This window comes from Anneissia japonica, unplaced genomic scaffold (genome assembly GCF_011630105.1).
Source record: "Anneissia japonica isolate Jap-2015-1 unplaced genomic scaffold, ASM1163010v1 scaffold981_len364101_cov180, whole genome shotgun sequence".
NCBI classification, from domain to species: domain Eukaryota; kingdom Metazoa; phylum Echinodermata; class Crinoidea; order Comatulida; family Comatulidae; genus Anneissia; species Anneissia japonica.
The window spans coordinates 322,908-341,447 of NW_022756110.1; the positions used below are offsets into that span (position 1 = coordinate 322,908).

The 18,540-nt window shown below is 36.1% G+C and overlaps 1 protein-coding gene across 1 annotated transcript; it reads right to left on the reverse strand.

Moving 5' to 3' along the window:
- Window positions 1–10,523: 10,523 nt before the first annotated feature.
- Window positions 10,524–17,772, reverse strand: LOC117123991. The gene is made up of 5 exons (XM_033270092.1): window positions 17,669–17,772; window positions 15,820–16,322; window positions 14,747–15,439; window positions 12,655–12,878; window positions 10,524–11,059 (listed from the first exon to the last, which is right to left on the reverse strand). Exons 2-5 carry the CDS (start codon window positions 16,264–16,266, stop codon window positions 10,615–10,617), a joined length of 1,809 nt encoding a protein of 602 aa, XP_033125983.1. The 5' UTR covers window positions 16,267–16,322; window positions 17,669–17,772; the 3' UTR covers window positions 10,524–10,614.
- Between the last annotated feature and the right edge of the window lie 768 nt (window positions 17,773–18,540).

Consider the following 18,540-nt stretch of genomic DNA (forward strand, 5'->3'; position numbering starts at 1 on the left):
TATATATATAGCCTATAAGAAATGAACTGTAATGAGGGTCAAAGGAAGGCAACAGCATTTTTGGTACTTTTACCTGAATAGTCTAATAGTAATAAAGTAAATAGAAATGTGTGTCTACTGAATAATTTTAGATCGATCTGTACAGCCAACATTCACAGACATAGGGATGCGTATTAAAACGTGTCAAAGCTCAGAAACAGCATTTCCAGCCATTGTTAGCAACCTATTTATTAGACCAATTAGAAACATGAATGTTCCAATCAAATTGACACAACAATTAACTCTCTGCCACCAGTGGTTGCAGAGATACAAGGACCCTATGGCTGTGACATTGAAACATGTCAAAGGTTAGAAACGGCGTTTCCGGTCATTTTTAGAAAAAAAAAAAAAAAAAAAAAAAACTATTAGCGTAGAGAAACATGAATGTTCGGAACAAATTTGCACCAAAATTAACTCTCTACCACTAGTGGTTGTGGAGATAATAAGGGTTCAATGGCTATGTTAGTAAAATAGGTCAAAGGTCAGAAACGGCATTTCCGGTCACTTGTTAGCAAACTGTTTTATTAGACCAGGGAGTTGTTATTTACAACTCCCTGATTAGACCATATAGACACATGACCTTGAAACATGTCAAAGGTTAGCAATGGCATTTTATAGCAAAATGTAATATTATAGTGTGGGATTCGAACATTTAAACGAACGTATGGATGTCAAATATTCATCCTGTGTGCGCTACACCGGTATGTTAATTAGTTCGGGGTTGGGCGCGGCAGGTTTGAATGCTAGAATCCATCAGTTGACAATAGTACGTTGGTGCGGTTAGTCGTGTGTTTGCCATAGAATGGTTAACCGAGTTAAGGTAGGCGTATATTTTGTTCTGTAATGAATTTGTTTGATCATATAATGAATTGGTATTGGTATAGTAGTTAACAATAATTAAATAATCCAAAAATATATATGTTAATGTTAATAATTATTTTTGTTATAGCCGATGAAGTTAATGTAGACTATTGCATTGTTCATGGTTTTTTTTTATTAGTGGCATTTACCTGTGTTAATTAATTACTACTATATTGAATATTTTATGTTTATTGGAAAATACAATATAGAACCCATATTTAGTTGGTACTTCGTTGTTTAGTTCTGTAGCCTTATGAAGTACAGTTTTCTGTCATTGTGAGGACCGGAATTGTAAGATTGAGTACCATGTCGTTTGCATCGTTAGGCCTATTGTTAACCTGTAAGTCAAGATGACCGATAATTTATTGAATTATTGTACGTATTTAATTTATTCAGATTTAGTATGTTAATACTGTGACTGATAATTGTTGTTGTTTTGCAGTGTTATGATTGCCATTAACTAGTTGGGGTTTTTCGTTTTCGTTTTCCTTCTGTTGGGAAATTTTGATGTTTTCACTGTTGAGTGACTTCCTTGCTTCAATAAACGAAGTCGAACCGTTCTGCAGTCGTTTCTGTGTCCTTACTTTGGGAGTAGTGACTGGCAGCGCGCGACAAAATGGTGTCAGAAGTGGGATTGGACCAGTGATAGGAAGAGTCAAGTCAAGAGATGATTAACCCCAGCAAGTTGGACAGTGAAATTGATGTATCTTTTGATATTATAACTATTTTATATTGATATTTTGTATTCATATGATAATATCTATATATATTTTTATATTTAAATGCATTTCCTCATGACATTATTATCATTATTATATATAAAAAATTGTCTGCAACCGGAGCCTGCCTTTAAACTGAAAATTTAAAAAATGTAATAGTTTATAGCTTAACATTCGAGTAGTTGGGAAACCTGGAATATAATTTAAGCGTTTTATTACTTCACATTATTTATGAGTGTGCTTGTGTTATCCCTGTACTTCTGAGAATTTACATTAAATGTAATCTTATTCATACTACTGAAAAATCACAAGTAAGTTTCATAAATCATGTGTAAATATTATAAGCTAAACATTAATATAAGTCAAAAGAAAATATTGTAAGTCATAAGTAAATCCTAATTATAAGTCACAATAAATCACCACTAAGTCCATAGGAGTCATATAATAAATCATGCATATTTTACATTATTAAAGTGGATAACTTACCCTAAGCTATTATTAAAACTGAAATCTTGTAATAAATATAAATTATTAATATTAATTAATTAAAATATACACAGCTAACACAAACCTTTGCTCTGAGTATCAGTGCTTTGCCTCTACTTGCCGTCTAAAAAAATACAAAAGAGATCAAATATAAAACTGTTAAGGGAAGTGTTAATATTAAATGTAATGAAACTTTAAATAACTGATTGGGTAACAATATTAGGCTTCAGGTTTTCAATTATATATATATATATATATATATATACACACACATATATATCAAGCAACGATCAACCCCAGCCAGTTAGACTGTGAAATTGATGTATCTTTTGATATCATAACTATTTTATATTGATAATTTGTATTCCTATGATAATATTTATATATTTTTATATTTAAATGTATTTCCCAATAGTGCTTTTATAGTATTGTATGTAACTTGTAATTACAATTTATATTTGATTAATATGGCTATGGGAGGTAAAGCTGCGGCTGGTTCTGAGGCCATGCCACCATGGGCTGAACAATTAGTGGGGGCAATCACGGGTGGATTTGGTAAGGTTTCACGAGGTAGAAGTCTTCCTATATTAAAGTTAGGGAAGTTCGGCGGTAGTAGTCCAATGAAACCCGGGGATACCTCTTTGATTGAATACTTACGTGAATTTGAAGAGTATTGTGAATTTTATTGTCTTGATAATAGGGAAAGGGCCCAAACACTCTTAACCCACTTATATGGTCCAGCGAAGGACGAGATTCTTTGTCATCCTCAGTCAGTTAAAGAGAATGTAACAGAAATAATTAATAAATTAAAAGCAAGGTTTGGTCCAGGTGAAAAACTTCCAGCGTTGAGTAGTGAATTATATTTACAACAGCAGCAAGGAGAGAATTTGGCTGATTTTAGAAATGCTTTAATAAGAATTTATGACAGAATGGAAGCCATTGCCAAACCATAAGAGATTGCAGCTCTGAGGTAAATGAAGGATGCTACTCTGAAGGAAAGATTAATGCAAGGATGTAATGATGATACTACCAGACTACAGTTGAGACAGATGGCGCTGAGTAACAGTGGACAGACTTTTCTGGAAATGAGAACAGCACTGTTAGAACTGTTCCAGGATTTGGGTAGAAGTACGACGAAGGCGAAGGTATATGCTGCTCATCAAGAGAAGGAACAGTCGGATGCATCTGTAGTAAAACTTAAAGAGGAAGTGGAGGAATTGAAGGGTTTAGTGAAAGAGGTCGTAGGTGCGGTTAATGAGTTGAAACGACATGACCAGAGGAAAGATCAATCAAATCGAGACATTACCTGTTTTACATGTGGGAATAAAGGTCACATAGCTAGATACTGCCGACAACAAGTCTGTAGGCCACACTTACCAAAGTGCTATTGTTGTGGACAAGTTGGTCACAAGAAGAATGAGTGTAAGATTAAGATGGTGACTCCTAACGCAGAGAAAGTTGTAAGAGAAAACTGACTACTGGAGGGTGTGGGGTAATGTCAAAAGTACATAATGATTTAATTAGTCTTCTTATTTCTAGCAGTCCAGTAGCAGAAATAGAGATAAATGGAGTACATACGAGTTGCGTCTTGGATACTGGAGCAGAGGCGAACCTAATTTCATGGGAATATTATCGTAAGCATCTCCAAGCTACCACAGACGAACCAAAAGATACGTCGAACCTCATTAAAGTTGTTGGTGTTTCTGGGATTAGTTTTCCTATTGTTGGTTTTATTAGTGTTTCTGGGATTAGTATTCCTATTGTTGGTTTTATTAAAGCAGAAGTGAAGTTTAGTGAGATGATGGCAAATGTTGGATTCCTAATTGTGAGAGAAGATGCCAGTGCTGCACTTCAGAAACAGCATCCAGTGATATCAGGCTGCAATGCACTCAGATGTATGTTTCCCGGAGGAGAAGTAGGTAGCGATGGTATTATGTCTGCTCTACACTTAGATAATAAGTCTAACCTAAACAAGAATACAGTGCTAAAAACTGGAATAAACTCCGAGACTGTTCCTCCGTATACTATTAGAAGAGTAAGTTGTGAGGTAGAAGACCTATCCCATTTAGAAGGGAAAGATATTTTGATGGAAAGATGTGATGGATTTGGGGTAGTAGGTGAAGGTCTCCAGTTGTATGAGGGTTGTACCAAAGTGAATGATCACACTGTAGATGTAATTATAGCAAATTGTACTTCAAAGAAGTGTGTGATGAGTCCTGGAACACCAATTGCTGAAATATTGGCGATAGAATCTATATCAGAAGTGGTATTACGTAATGGTGATGGGATAGTAGAGGTTGGTGTTGCTGATGTTGTACAGCCTAGTCGAGAAGACTTTCATCGACTTAAGGATTCTGAAATAGGAAAAATCTCAATTACTCCGCCAGATACGGGATCTAAAGAAATTGTACACGAGTTACCAAAGGGAGTGTCTTTGGAAGGCTTAAACTTGGACGAAAAAGCAGCACTAGAGGATCTTATTTATAGAAATACTGATGTTTTTGCTGACGATGATATGGATCTTCGCTGCTGTGACGCAATTCCTCATAGCATCAAAACTAAGGAAGGACCAGCTACCAGGTTGCCATATCGCCGTATACCTCCAACCCAAGTCCCGGAAATTAAAATACTGTTACAAGATATGTTAGATCGGGGGGTTATTAGGCATTCGTCAAGCCCGTATGCAAGTCCAATTGTCCCTGTTAGGAAAAAAGATGGTTCTGTAAGGATGTGCATTGATTACCGTCAATTAAATTTGAATACTATAAGAGACTCTTTCCCTTTACCCCAAATAGAGGAAAGTTTGTGTGGGTCAAATATTTCTCGACATTGATTTAGCAAGTAGGTATTTTCAAATTTTAATGGAGGAGTCGTCTATAGAGAAAACGGCGTTCCGTGTAACCTGGGGGTTATTTGAATTCGTTCGTATGCCCCATGGATTGGTAAATAGCCCATGTACTTTTCAGAGGGTGATGGATTTAATATTTGGTGACATGAATTTTTCTAAGTTGGTTATATATTTAGATGATATCCTTGTATTCTCTGAAACTCTATCATTTGGATAGATTAGGTGAAGTATTTAGGCGTTTGCGCAATTTCAATTTAAAATTGAAAGGAAAGAAATGTAAATTTCTGAAACGAGAGGTACAGCATCTTGGACATGTAGCTTCAGAGAAGGGGGTATCAATGGATCCATCTAAAGTGTCTCGTATACGAGAGTGGCCTATTCCAACACCATGTGACGAGCTCCGGTCATTTTTAGGACTTGCGTCATATTATCGCAAGTTTGTTGATGCATTTCCAGATTGCTGCGCCCCTGCATGCATTAGTAGGGCAAACTCAACGTCCATCAAGGAAAAGTTTGAGGTATCAGAAGGTTGGACAGTTGTCGATGAAGTTTGAATGGAATGCTGAAGCTCACGATTCATGTAACAAACTTAAGGAGTTATTGTCTACTTCTCCAGTTCTAATTTATCCTGATTTTGGTAAAGAATTTATATTGGAAGTTGATGTGAGCTTAAAGGGTATCGGGGCATGTTTGAATCAGATGGATGATGCTGGTCGATTACATCCTATTGCTTATGCGAGCCGTGGTCTTCGTGGAGCAGAGAAGAATTATGGTGCAAGTTATAAATTAGAGCTTCTTGCGTTAAAATGGGCGGTGGCAGATAAATTGAGAGAATATTTAATAGGTGGACGTACAATTGTTTATACTGATCACAACCCTTTAGTTTACTTACAAACTGCAAAGTTAGGTGTTGTGGAGCAAAGATGGGTGGCGCAGTTAGCAGGGTTTAATATCGACATAAAATATCGACCGGGGACTAGTAACAAGTGCGTGGATGCCTTGAGTAGATGTCCTACCAATATGAATAGTGAAGAGGTACACTCTGTTTTTGTTAGGTTGTGGAATCAACATTGGTGCCTGATATTTCTGAAAATCAAGGGAAAGTTAACAATGAAACTTATCATTAAGCCTAGTAATGGTGGACTGACGAAAAAAGTGAACCGTAATTTATTGATAATGATGCGGACGTTGATTCTAGTAGTAGTGACTCCGATATTGAGGGTTTTGTTATATTTCAGGATCCATTACGTATGCATATTCAAAGGGAAGAACCTGTAGAAACTCAAACTCTTAGGCGGTCTAAACGGAGTAATAAAGGGAAACATCCTAATCCTCATAACTTACCACCTTATTTTAACAATAAGATAGATTAACTATAGAGACTAGGTCATACTGTAATTTGTAGATAAGTTGTATTAATTATGTTATGATATGTGTGTTGTATGAATAAATGAAGTTAAATTGTGTGTATTAAAATAGGTATAATAATCATTGGGACAATAATTATTTGTCAGGATGGACTGTGGGGTTCGAACTTTTAAATGAACGTATGGATGTCAAATATTCATCCTGTGTGCGCTACACCGGTATGGTAATTAGTTCGGGGTTGGGCGCGGCAGGTTTGAATGCTAGAATCCATCAGTTGACAATAGTACATTGGTGCGGTTAGTCGTGTCATAGACTGGTTAACCGAGTTAAGGTAGGCGTATATTTTGTTCTGTAATGAATTTGTTTGATCATATAATGAATTGGTATTGGTATAGTAATTAACAATAATTAAATAATCCAAAAATATATATGTTAATGTTAATAATTATTTTTGTTATAGCCGATGAAGTTGTGATAATGTAGACTATTGCATTGTTCATGGTTGTGGTACTGCTTTATTAATGGCAATTACCTGTGTTAATTAATTACTACTATATTGAATATTTTATGTTTATTGGAAAATACAGTATAGAACCCATATTTAGTTGGTACTTCGTTGTTTAGTTCTGTAGCCTTATGAAGTACAATTTTCTGTCATTGTGAGGACCGGGATTGGAAGATTGAGTAGGCTACCGTGTCGTTTGTATCGTTAGAGGCCTATTGTTAACCTGTAAGTCAAGATGGCCGTATTTAATTGATTCAGATTTAGTATATGTTAATACTGTGACTGATAATTGTTGTTTTGCAGGGTTATGATTGCCATTAACTTGTTGGGGTTTTTTGTTTTCACTGTTGAGGGACTTCCTTGCTTCAATAAAAGAAGTCGAACCGTTCTGCAGTCGTTTTTGTGTCCTTATTTTGAGAGTGGTGACTGGCAGCACGCGACAATAGCAAATAGAAATATGATTGTTCCGAACAAGTTGAGACCAAGAGACCAAAATTAACTCTCTACCACCCGTGGTACCACTATATATGAATGTATAGTGTATATATATATATATATGTATATATATTTGAATATATATATATATATATATATATATATATATATATGTATAAAGCAAAATAAATATAATTGTAAATAAAGAGGTATTTAATAGATTTATTTTCTCTATAATAAAGTGTTTCTAAAGACCATACATAATTGTATTCGTTATTATTTCTTAAACATAAAGACAGTTTCGATTTTATGTATTATATCATGATTTATATACATATATTCCTATATATATTTAAATATATATACATATATATTGTATATTAATATGTCTATAACTTATAAGGTATTGTCATTATTATATAGTTATTATTGTCATCATACCGTTATTATCATCAGTTATATTATACCTTTTATTATTATTTTAATATTATTATATGAAAAAGAAATAACAAAGGCAATGATGTAAAACACTTTATTTGGCATAATTCGTCTGTGCATTCAAATCAAAATTCAGTAAATTGGGGCCGAGTTGACTTGGGGCCGAGTTGACTTGGGGCCGAGTTGACATGGGGCCGAGTTGACATGGGGCCGAATTGACCTCGGCCCGAGTTGACTGGGATCGGACCGAGTTGACTTGAATTCATGGCTATGACCTTTGACCATTACCTTTTGCCACATTTTAAAATGTAATACCAAGCCAAAAATGATTTTTGGACCACCCTTAACCGATTTTTTAAGCCAAATTCTCTGCACCTCAAAGCACTTGATCTGGCTCCTAGGGTATATCTATATTCTTTGGTAAAAAGGAAGGACATTATAGGTAACAGTTTAGCGCGTCAACACTATCAACGCTACCTAGGCCTATCTATTATCAAATCGAATTACACTATATCGAATCGAACTTGTTTTGTTTCGGTAATTTGTGTTATCTATAAATGTTCTTCCCTGTCTGCATCAATGGTAGCACTGGAGCGGGGGGTGGGGTGCTTGTCGGGGAAGGCCCTACACCCTTCAACCAGTCAGGGAGAAAGAGAAGATTTCGTCGGGGAATAAAAAATATCAGTTCTAATGGTCGTTTGTAAAGCATATCTTCCTCATTAACACTATTTGTGTTCATTTTTCATTATGGACACTCATGATGATTGGAATTCATTGTGATTGTAGAAGCAAAGAAATGTCACATCGAAATCAAGCAGTATTTGTTCAGATATTTCTTGGGGTCTCCACCATCCCCACCCACCCCCCTTATATTTTGAATGTCCCAAGAGTGGTATATAACAGGTATACGACTGCAGTAATTACAGAGATAAAAAATTGCCACTCTCAAATGTACTCACGTTGAGCGTTGAATGCATGAAACCAACGGTAACCTGTCAAACTTTGGATGTGGGTGGGACTTCAGAGAGAACGATGGAATCCACAAGATTAACGTTTAGAAAATACCTCATTATTAAACGGGGGTGTGCGAACTATTGTTATTGTACGTTTCTGGGCTCAACATTACAAATAACATATAATACACTATACTGATAATTCTTATATTCATATTTAGGTAAAAAAGCAGCATTCAATTTTGTATTTTACTCCCAAATTATAAGATTAAAATAGTAGTTTTCTATTAATGATTCCGTTTCACTAGTTTTCAACCCACATGGGTCGGACTGTTTGAAAAAGCTTGTTACAATATTTATTTTGAGGACATAATTATCTAGGAAACAATTAAGTGCGACAACACAGCTATCTGTCAAATCGAATTATATCAAATCGAACTTGTTTTGTTACGGTAATTTGTGGTGTTATCTATAAATGTTCTGCCCTGGTTTCAGAGGTTCTTTCCCGACAAACTAAGAATACTAAACACTAACAAAAGACAAGGCAGATGCGATCAGGAATGATTAAAATTTTTACTTTGTTATCAGTGGCAACTTCTCAATGTAAAGGTGCATAAATTCAAAATTAATCTATTAATCAATTTATTTATTTATAAAGCATTTTTAGCAAAAATTGTGTAACTCCGAAGACTGATCAATCAAATCTTTTATCTTTCAATCAGTTATAACGTCTTTAATAAATCAGTGTTCCTTAACCTTTTCAATGAGATATTCAGTATTAATATTTGTCCATATTTTATGACCGGTGATATCTTCCGATATTTATCGATAAAATAATAAAATCAAATATGTGTTAGGTCCCTAATTTGTCTATTCCTGATACCTTTATGGGAACATTCATAATTTCAATGCAATAATTAAGAATAAACATACAGTATGTTCTATTTGTTATGCTGCTGTTGTGTGTCGCTGTCATGCCCTGTATAAAAACTGTACAATATTCAAAAATACCAAATAAAATTTCAAATACAAAACTTTTAATAACTTTATTAATAAAACATACACACCCACCCACCCACTAGATAATAATGCTGCTATAATCACTTGGTAAGGCATTCAACATTATCAACATTTTCACATGTGTACAAACAGTAAGCTAGGGGGAGGGGATAGACAAATTTGTACACTTTTACATATGCAAAAAATGTTGATTCAAAATAACATGCAATATGTAAAATAATAGTAAAATTATAATGTCACCATGGATATAAAATTAAATTTTAAGCAACCAAGTACATTGCTTTAAAGTTGACCTCACAAAAAAATGGAGAATGGTTTTGCAAAATCAACATTTTTTAGTACACTTTCAGAGGGGAGGTATGGGGTACTGAAAAGATTACTGTTTGTACACATGTAAAAATGTAGATAATTGTGAACGACCCCTAAGCATAAATTCCATGTTTCATACTTTCTCTACTTCACTATTCTGTGATTCTTATAAAATATTAACACAATAATTTGTCTAAAAGTCATTACAGTAATTATTATTTGAAAGATACTACAAAAACATGTAACTTTACTTCATTATTCTGTGATTCGTCTAAAATAGTTTAAAATACAATAATTTGTCTATAAAAATCATTAATCTATTATTTGCAAAACACTATACATTTAAAAGAAGCATATGCACTTGGAAAACAGAATTATTTGTAAATGAACTTCATGCACTGTGTTGCACTACATTTGATCAACAAATGCTCTATGATTGTTATACTGTTTAAATTTCAAATCAATTTTTTGATTGCATGCAATTATAACATATAAACAAGAGAAAATCGTATGTACATTAAACAAACGTCTAGAAGTAAAAATGATTTGCAGTATAAAAATGTGTAGATCAATATATAAATGGATAGATTAAAAGAAACTGGCCAATAGCCGTCTACATCCTGGGTTGTCTGCTTAAACCCCCTTCATGCAGTTGTACTTGTGTGTAAACACCTTGATGATCTCTTCGCAGAGGACATGCCATTCCTTACCAAACTTCTCCTTCGAGTTGTGATCTGGATGGTAGTGTAAAATGGCTTTCTGCAGACACTTCTTCACCTGTGAGTCTTTGATCTTTGATGGCTCAGGTAAATCATCTGGCAACTTGTGTTCCTCCTTCTTTGGTGGATGGTTCTTGTAGATGTACTTTAGACATTCGTAATTATCATCGATGTACTTAAATTTCTTGATCTGTGGCTCCAATTTCTTTAGTGTTTCTTCTCGTTCTTTCATCCATGCGCGAGTTTCTTCAGCCACTGTCTCTATCTGGTAGGATTCAAGAGTTTGCGCACAGACTTGGTACCATTCTTCGTTGGTGAGAACACGTGGATGGAGGCTATGTGCCAGAGTTATTGCCCCTCTGTTGAAAGAAGATCATCATTCATATAATTATAATATAAGTGGGTATGTAAGACAGTCAAGCTATACAAATAGGGAGATGATTCTCTCTCGGATTTTACTATGCCATTAAACTTTGTACTTGCATTTATAATTAGGCTAGCCATTTTAGCTACCCACACCGCATCAAACCCAAATCTCAAAAATCTATTTGACTTTTTCTTGGCAAAAATATACACATCTGAGACATTAACCACCAATTTTATGCCTGGTTGTAACTATTTTTCCAGCTAGAATGCATGGAGTGACTGACCGTGATTGCAAAATTTGTCACTGATCTTGGGCAACAACACACAATTTCTGTTGTTTTGGCCTATTCACATTATAGTATAAAAAATCTACTACACACAAGTTAACATTATGATCTCAACATGAACTTGGAGGAATTTTGCGGGGCGTGAGGTTAAGGAAAACGGGAAAACCTAGGATGAGCTGTACAGTAAACAGGCTGGACACGAGACCGTCAAAGTTGGAGATTATTTGTATATGCCTTATGTGCATCAGTGTAGGAAGAGGATTACCAGTCAGTAAGTACAGTATAACCTCTCATTTACGTACGGAACGGGCCCAGAGGCGTTCGTAAAAATCATGCGTACGTAAAATCAGGGTTGTGTGAAATTCCTATGTATTTACACTACCGATATGCTAGGCTGGGCTAGCTAGGCTAGGCCTGGACAGAAATTTTGTTGGATTGGAGCCAAAACTCCAACTTGCGCTCAAAAGAAATTCAAAATAAAGATCATAATAATGTACAGTACTATGCATACTGTACTTGTTAATGTGTATACAAATTTTATTCTCTCTTTCTCGGGCAATAATATATGACTTATCTTCTAGCTTACGAAGAAACACAGCCCCGCGGGCGCCACAACAGGGCGAGTAACGCAACAATGTTTTTTACTCGACCCATGTGCTTGTGGCGTCAAGTAAATACCTGTACAGAATAACCCGGAAACCAGGGGTTCACAACTTTTTAAAAGAAGAGCTCTGATTGGCTGTAGACACGGCGCTTGGACTTTTTTTTGTTCTATGCCTACCATTAACATTTATGTAATGAATAATAAAGTTAAAATGTGGGTGTCAGTGTCTTATTTTATGGGGGAAATAATGAAATGGTAGATTAACGTTACAGTAGTTAGATTTGATAAGTAAAATCCATTCATAATTAGGGGGTTCATTAAATTACGATATGAGGGTGGTGTATTCATAGATGAATAAATCATGCGCCTATAGATATACCGACAACTTACTCATTTGGCGTTGTTTTCACACGGCTGCAGACATGAAGTATGATCACCGTGTTGAATGTCAGCGTATTCAAAGCGCACTATCTGCGTTTTGTATTGTAGTAGAGATTGCTGATAGTGTACAGCACACTGTCTAAATAAGACCGAGTGAATAAACTCCAGCACGCGTCTAACGATTAATTCTTGACACGCGTGTGTGTTTTGTACATGAAATAGGAACTTTATTTATGACAACAATGACATAATTTTACGTTCGTAAAATCAGGGTTCGTAAATGAGGGGTTCTACTGTAATGTGCTCATATACTTACTTAAAATATGGTCTGGCTTTGAATCTCAACTTTAGGATGCTGTCATAAATCACACCCATTCGGCTCATAGCGATGGCCTCCAGCTCGACGTCTTTTTCCCTTGTCAGGAGGATGGCTTTCTTGTACCAGTCAAGAACTTCCCAGACCATGTCTATGCTTAAGTTTTCCTCTGACATCAGAATATTTTGCTTCAGATCATCTGCAGTCCTTAACGCTTGTCTTGCCTGTGTTATATTAAAAACAAATTTAATTAATTTTTTTTTTGGTCTTTATACAGGGTGACCTTTTCAGTAGGTGTATACTATTCTTCCACAAGCCTTATATCAAGGCTTAGGGAGTGGAGCTGTTTTTTTCACTAAGGACCCTGCCATTGGAAGGTGAGCATCTTTATCCAACAAGCCATTCAACTCCACAACACAAGATCATAAGATTACATAGTAAATAAGATTTAGTTACAGAGTTATACTTTAAAAATTCAGTCACATGGTCACATGATGTGATGTCATCATGACCATATTTGGGCACCACATGTTTTTATCAAATAAAATTTGATAGTCTGGACAGGGCCTTGAACATGGTACACAAACAATGATTCTTTGAAAAGTCACCAGAGTCAATTTTCAATGTGAACTATTTTTATTAAACTTAGTCTTAATGACAAGATCAGGTCTGTTTAAAGGATGATGTTCAGGGATGTCACCACGCTGGTCGGCGGTGGACGGGCCCGTCCAGCACTCAACATTTCCGACCAGGATTTACAGGCTCCCGACCACCACTATTATTTCAACAGTTTACAAATTGTAACAAAATAATTAGTTTACCTAAACACAATAGACAAGCTAAATTGATAGATAAAAACAATAAGAATACAATAAATGTTTCCGTGGTTACGTTAATTGTAACAAAATACTGCACTAACTTAACAGCCTAGGCCCAGTTGAGTCATAGCGAACATCGTGGGCCGGCATGACACGGTTGCTCTGTACACATTCAAAGGTTAAAGTTGAAATCGTGACAATTCAAGTGTTTTATTATGAGATCATTGTCCGGGGCAGGAAGATTATTAAAAATTTACGAAACCTGATTTATGTTTTATTTCTTTACTTTCTTTTCATTTTGTATTTTAAGTTTTTCACTTTTAATTATAATTGATATATAATGTGTGTAAATGGACAAAAAATAAATAAATGATTGCACATGAATCAGTGACATACACATTCTCATCGTGGTAATCGTCAAACATGTGAAATTACGGCAAACAATGCGGCTGGGTACAGTGGCATCGACGCTTTGTCGCCGGGATTTGTTCATTATTATTTTTAAATCTAAAACAAAGCATGTCAACTATTGAATTTAATTAGGCCTACAGTAAGTCTCATCTTCATCTGTTTTGTTGCATTCCTCAAATTCTGGCCTAGGCCTACTTGGGCCTAGCCATAAAAAAAATCGCGTCAGCTAGCCTTGGGCCTAGGCCTGCTCGACTTACTTAGGCCTTTTGGTTTTTAAGAGCTTTCACGAATATGGCGACCCCCACCCCCGGGTAAATGGGGGGGGGGGGGGGTGTTGGCACCCCCACCCCCGGGAAAACGCGGAATGATCGCCGACCGGCACTTCAAAAAGCTGGTGACATCCTTGGATGTTACAGTCAGCAGGATCCGGATCCTGCTAACCGTTAGCTGCCGTGCGTCTATACGTGAAAATCCCGATCCGGATACCAACAATATTATGATCGAATCACTGGCCGATAAGAAACTGGAAATTGTAAACGCGTACATGTGATTGGTTGATGATAAAAACGCACTCAACTTGCTAACCGTTAACGGTATCCGGATACTGCTAATGGTTAGCGCTAACCGATCGGGCGTTCTCACGCATGTGCTAACTGTTAGTGCTAACGGTTAGCTCCCGATCTAGTTTACGAATTTTTAAATTTATGAACACCCCTTGGTACCAAGGGGTACGTAAAATGGACGTTTTACTGTATTAGGCTTATACCTTCGATGAAAGTCACCAAAGGTTTAATCTTTCTCTGCTTCTCTTCCCTTCAAGATCATTAGTTTCACATATTTATTAATTGCAAATTCAACTTTACCTCAACTACAGATGTCTGCATCACAACATCCTCATGCAGAACTCTAACCTCTGACATCACTCTGTCGCTTCTACCACAGCGTCTAGCTTCCTCCAAAGGTTGGTGGCAATCATATAAAATGCTCTTAGATTTACTGAAGACACCATTCTGGAGAAGGTTGATTGCTTTCGAAAGCAGAAACTCGACGTACAAGATGGACACCTCAGCCTTGGATGACCCTGTTGGAACAAGCTGACATGCCATTATCATCAGCTTATTCTTCTCGTCCCACATATCGGGCTGGTTGGTGACAAGATCAAGGCTCTCCTGCAAACACTGGTGCATTTTCTGAACCACATTATCAGACCACAAGTGGCCATTTTTAGCAACTTGACCACATTTCCAGGCTTTTGAGAAACTCTTGAGTGCCTCTTTGTAGAAGTGCAACACAAGAACATGCTGTGCTGTCCGATTGCTTTCTAGTGTTGCAAGCTTCCATGATACCATTGCAAGATTTTTGTTAGCAGCTGCTGATTCTCTTGGACTAGCACTGCACTCCAAAGCTTCTGAGTAGTACTGCATGGCTTTTTCCAAACGCCCTTTTTGTAACACAGGACTGAGACCAACAGTAACAGTTCTGTAGATGTTGTTACCCAGCTGACGCAGGAGATCTGATTGGCTTTGATTACCCATGCTTCCAAATGGCCGACAAGTCTAAAAAAATAGCAACAATTAGTTGACATGCAACACTTATATTTTGTAAAAATAGGCAAACTACATTGGCTTTATGAGTTTATTTTGTGAAAAAGAACAAAAGAGCAGATATGTAAAACTACATTTCTGCCAAGATTCCTTTGTTACAAAGACAAGTTCCTGCTGCTTCTGCCAAGAAAAAAATTTTAGACTCCAATTAACAGTAACCAGGAAAAAACCAAAATGGTTTTAAAATACTCTATGAAAAAATTCCCTACAGTAATTGGTAATGTTTTCAAGATATTATTTTAAGACTTTATTTACTGGACTCATTTCAACTGATAAAATAAAACACTTTTTCCTAAAGTTGTCCAAAGAAAGAGGTTCTATTTTACGCTTACATCGTTAGTGGCTGGTTTCTGAGCCTCCTTAGCCGCCTTCATGGCTGCCTCCTTGGCTGCCTTCTTGATTGCCTCCTTGGTCGCCTTCCTGACTGCCTTCTTGGCCGCCTTCCTGACTGCCTTCTTTGCCCTTTTCTTTTCTTTAGCTCCTGCTGCCTTCTTTTTACCCTCCTCCTCTGCCTGAGCTTCAGCTTGGTTTAATTTAAATAAATGTGTACCTTTAGGCTGGATGAGTATTCCACTTTCAACACCCTGCTTCAAAGCCATTTTAAGGTTGATATTCATGGTAGTAACTATGTTGTATTTGGCTTTGATGTACTTGCCGATTGCATAATGGGAACAACCATTTCTTTCTTTCAGTGCACCAATGGCATTACAGATCATCTCAATGTAAGTGGGAGGTGGATTCTTAGGAGTAGCACTCTTCTTAGAATTTCGATCAGCCATTTAGCAACAAGATGTTTGCGATTTGTACTGCAGGAGTAGGACTGTCAGTTACTGGACTGTGGGTAGAAAAAAAAAATTTGCAATAATCATTACATCTATAACAGACATGGTATGTAATGTCCATACATTGGTGTGCATTTATGAAGTTTCGATATCTGCCTAGTGGATATTGTTAACACCTTCAGTTACCCACTCATAGTACCTTTGAAATTGTGTATGATCAAGCTTAACTGACAAACCAGAATGTGTAATCTACATTATATATCTATTATTAATGGTTTGGATGATGTCATGCAGGTGGGAGATTTTTCAGGGACTTGCAGAGTTTCAACATTTGTTTAGGCCTACAGGGGCAGTAATAACATAATAAACATTTTTTGCTATAATTTTTAAATAATATTTAGTACACTAATTTCTTTGTTTAAGTTGATAATTACTTCAAAAAAGTTAATTTCAAAAATAATTTTTGATATTTTTGTTGGTATTTTTCATCGGATTAATACATCTTTCACATGAAACTATTGATTAAGAAAATGTTACAAAAACAAAACTGATGCACATGCTACGTTTTATGCTTTTTGTTGACTTGAAGTTGTTATTTGTAGTGACATCTTTCCTGAAGAGACTGTGCAACCCATCAAAACTTTCCTGCAACCCAATGACTGAGTTGCAGCTCCTAGGTTGCAGAACGGTTGCTTAGTCGATACCCAGCGTTATTAGGGAGTTTTCGATTTGCACAATTATGCGGCGCTAGAACGGATCCACTCGTGTGTGACCTTCTTACGTTCTCTCAAAGATTGATTTGGTCATCCTAGAACCTGTGCAATGCAATGGGGCATGCGCAAATGACATCTTAGTGATGTCATTACGTTCTACGTCCCATCTGTCTCTTATACACATCTGGCTTAGGGAGTGGAGTTGCTTTCTTTTAGATGTCAGAAAAAAAGTCCTGCTGTCACAGGATTTGAACCCAGGACCCTGGGATTAGAAGGCTAAAATAATATTAAATTAATGATTAATGAATAATGTTAATGAAAATAATTTAATTAAAGTGAATGAAAACAACACGAAGAGCAACAAGAAGTAACGTTCGATCGCGAATATGTTGAAAAACCACCACGGTGAAACACATCATTTTAGGCCTAGAGTAACCTACTTTAGGTTAGATGTAGATCCCCGCGGGATGTGTGATGGAGAGTAACTGATCATCTTCTAATCAAGCATGCATGTCTAGGCCTATTATAGTATTATTTAGGCCTAGCCTAGCTTCTACTGGACTGCTAGACAACGTCTGTCCTCTTGTTGGTCAAACCACCACCCTTGTAGAATTCCCAGGATAGAAAGATAGGCCTAGCATTTATTTATTGTCGAATAAATAAAATAAAACAAAACAAATACCTACAATTGCGCAGAGCTTTTTCCACTCTCATCAACATGTGAATCGGGTCAGTGTTCCTGAAATTCCGATCGCTCTTGGAATTGGAATGGGACCCTTAGGGATTCTCCAAAGTAATTCCAGGAAAACCCATTATTAAACGGGGGTGAACTTTGTATACAGTAATGTATAGGTAAAAGATATTTCATTTTGTAATTCCTTTCAAATTATAAAATTTAAATAGTAGGACATTTTAACTAATGATTCCTTTATAAACCCAGCCTCGAAAAATACCTCATATTTTTAAAAAGGGACAAAAGTCATGTTTTAAGTCGAACTTAAGAGTACTGGTAGGCCCTTGGTAATAAGCTCATACATTAAGGTAGAAAAGCCAACACTTCTCTCAAACTTGGCATACTGTGTAGGCCTACCGGTATGCATTTTCATTGCGAGTTTTAGGACCAGATGTTCAGAAATGTGTATAAATTAGTAAATGACCTAATTGGGGTAAAACTATATTAAATTTTGTTTATGACTTTGCAAAACTCATAGTTGTATGAGACTATAATAAAAAAAATCAGTAAAAAAGGTAATCGGTAGGAGAAATTGTATTTGTCCTCATACAAAATACAAAATGTTGGTTGTACACAGCTTTTCAAATTTAAAAATATTAATATTGTAAAAAAGACATGAATCAAATCGCAATGACAAGCGGCGCGCCTAAACAAGACCGATATGAATGATAGCAGGAGTCACTTATTTATTAGCTTGCAATTTGTATGATCCTCGTTCTCGAAATAATTATTTGTTCATTTAGATTTCCAATCACATTCAAAATTCGCAGTTTACTTTAATACTTAATTTGTTAATTTTCATGTTTATGCATATTTTTCTCGTGT

What these genes read in the sequence shown, in the direction of transcription:
- LOC117123991 (XM_033270092.1), bottom strand. Translation starts at nt 16,266, where the DNA reads ATGGCTGATCGAAATTCTAAGAAGAGTGCTACTCCTAAGAATCCACCT. An exon ending in TGCAGACATCTGTAGTTGAG is followed by an intron (nt 12,879 to 14,746) that starts GTAAAGTTGAAT and finishes AATATAACACAG; the next exon opens with GCAAGACAAGCGTTAAGGAC. An exon ending in AAAGCCAGACCATATTTTAA is followed by an intron (nt 11,060 to 12,654) that starts GTAAGTATATGA and finishes TTCTTTCAACAG; the next exon opens with AGGGGCAATAACTCTGGCAC.